The sequence below is a fragment of the Montipora foliosa genome, chromosome 6 (assembly GCF_036669935.1).
Source record: "Montipora foliosa isolate CH-2021 chromosome 6, ASM3666993v2, whole genome shotgun sequence".
Taxonomy (NCBI): domain Eukaryota; kingdom Metazoa; phylum Cnidaria; class Anthozoa; order Scleractinia; family Acroporidae; genus Montipora; species Montipora foliosa.
This window is the reverse complement of record NC_090874.1, coordinates 56,391,289-56,393,788: the sequence shown is the minus strand read 5'-3', so window position 1 is coordinate 56,393,788 and position 2,500 is coordinate 56,391,289. Positions and strand designations below refer to the sequence as shown.

Below are 2,500 nucleotides of genomic sequence, written 5' to 3'. Positions count from 1 at the left end.
GCGAAGAGAGAGGAAGCGAAGAGAATTAGGACATCAGCCAAGGCAAGATTCACAAGGAAACGAAATGAATTCTTTAAGTCCGTCGATGAAAACAAAGGCATGGAAGCAGTTAAAAGAACCTTTGCGGACTTACATGAAGCTTGGAATATCGTCGAAGGTAAGCATGATATTTACATGATACACTTAGCCGAAGACGAAATAGAGCAGAACGAAGCATGGATAAACGAATTGCAAGAATTATACGAAGAAGCAGCGACTACTCACACGCAGTACGTCAACGACCACACCTTACACGAGCAGAAACGAGTGGAAGAATTTCACAAACAGGAATCAATGAGACTGGAACAAGAAAAACTCAGACGACTATTGGAACAATTTAGTATAAAAAAGAAGTCCATGAAAACTATCTTTGACACATTAGTGAAACACGCATACGATGCAATGGCATCCCAAAATGCCCCCGAAGCTTTGCGCAAAACCGAAAGAGATTTAGATATCGCGCTCGCGGATTGTAAGGCATTACATAACACAATGCTCGAGCTACTTGACAACGAAGACGTTGAAAAGGAAATCGAATGGATTCGAAACATGCACGCGCGCCATCAAGAGATCAGTAGCCGCATCGAAGCATTTATCTCGGTTAAAATAAACGATAGCAAGGCAAAAGACAAAAGCAATCCGCTACAACTTGAAAAAATCAAGATGCCGTCATTTCACGGAAACGTAAGAAATTATTCACAATTCAAAACAGATTTTGAAAAACAAGTCATGCCGTCAATTAATGCCGAGAACGCATCATATGTTCTTCGATCATGTCTTAGAAAGGAACCAGCCGATACGGTAAAAAGCGTCGATGATGATATTATTGCGATGTGGAAGAGACTGGACGAAAAATACGGCGATCCTGCAAAGGTTGCTGACGTCGTAATGTGCGCCATTCAAAACATAAAACCTATCAGAGAAGGCGAAAACAAAAAATTCGTCGAATTTATCAATGTCATCGACGACGGTTACCGAGACTTGAGAAGATTAAGTCTAGAGAAAGAAATAACCACAACCAATTCTGTTAGCATAATAGAAAGAAAATTGCCAAATGATATTAAAAGAGAATGGGCGAAACTGGTAAGCTCCGAACACAGTACCATCGATAAAAGAGACCAGTTAACAAATTGGTCGTTCTGTTACCCAATGATGAACACAGCCTATCTGCATAATAACTTGAGCAACACTCTATTACTGTAAACGAAAATATTGGCTTAACTCGTCTTTGGCGGGGGGAGTGTATCGTCATTGATTATAATTTCACATAATTACGTGCACATAACGTGACAAACGATAATTGCCTAATTACTAATTGACACAGAAACAACTGTGATAAGAAGTACAGCATCTGAAGGCCATCGGATTTCGAACTACATACCACATACTACATATTGTATTGACTGACCACTGCTTCAATTATGCGTTACACTTCTGCTACCAAACGGAATAAAGTTGTTTGAAACCGATCGCTTATTGAATATTGGTATACACCGATACAAATAGGAATACTTACACGCATGCGAAAGCTTATACCTATCCACGCGAAGTTACAGATATACAAATCAGCCATTCTACCTCACTTCGATTACTGTAACTTGGTTTGGTACTTTTGCAAAGCCAGTGATAAGAACAAACTTGAACGTGTTAACGAAAGAGGACTGAGAGCTGTATACTGTGACTATAAATCACCTTATGAGGAACTACTAAAGAGAGCTAAGTTAACCACCTTATATAACAGAAGATTATAAAACATCGCAATATTTATGTACAAGATTAAAAACAAGTTGCTACCAAAACTGTCATAGACTTATTTACTTGCCCTAATCATAAATATAATCTTAGAAATACTGATTTTTCAATAAACAGCTTTAACACAGTGAAGTACGGTAAGAACAGCCTTGGATACTTCGGACCTCATTTGTGGTCCAAACTTAATTCAAGTATAAGATCGGAACCTTCTGTTAGTGTTTTTAAGAACAAAATTAGAAAACTTGACTTAACATACTTGATCTGATTATAATTTTTTAAACTATATATGTGTACATACATTTATATTTCTTGGCATTGAATTGTGAATTAGATTAGATTTATTGTATTTTTGTTTTCTTTCCTTTTGTCTCCCCAATTAGTAGGGCACATGTGCCCGGCTATAAGATTTGTGACTTAAATAAAGTTATTACTATTATTATCCGGCATGAGTTCATATCGGCCTCCATAAATTTCTTTTTGTGCGTTAAAATAAATGAGACCGGCCTGACAATGGACTCATACAGGGTCTGACCTCGTCTCGGTTGCGGCTTAATCTTAGAAATACTGATTTTTCAATAAACAGCTTTAACACAGTGAAGTACGGTAAGAACAGCCTTGGATACTTCGGACCTCATTTGTGGTCCAAACTTAATTCAAGTATAAGATCGGAACCTTCTGTTAGTGTTTTTAAGAACAAAATTAGAAAACT

At 37.5% G+C, this 2,500-nt stretch overlaps 1 protein-coding gene across 6 annotated transcripts in view; it reads left to right on the top strand.

Moving 5' to 3' along the window:
• Positions 1–2,500, top strand: part of LOC138007838 (uncharacterized) — a 13,342-nt gene that overhangs the window by 10,646 nt on the left and 196 nt on the right. For all 6 annotated transcript variants that reach the window (XM_068854927.1, XM_068854926.1, XM_068854928.1 and 3 more), the window contains one exon: positions 1–2,500. This exon is cut by the window's left edge and continues 571 nt beyond it; it is cut by the window's right edge and continues 196 nt beyond it. In XM_068854927.1, the coding sequence (XP_068711028.1) occupies positions 1–1,242 (1,242 nt within the window). In that variant the 3' untranslated portion in view covers positions 1,243–2,500.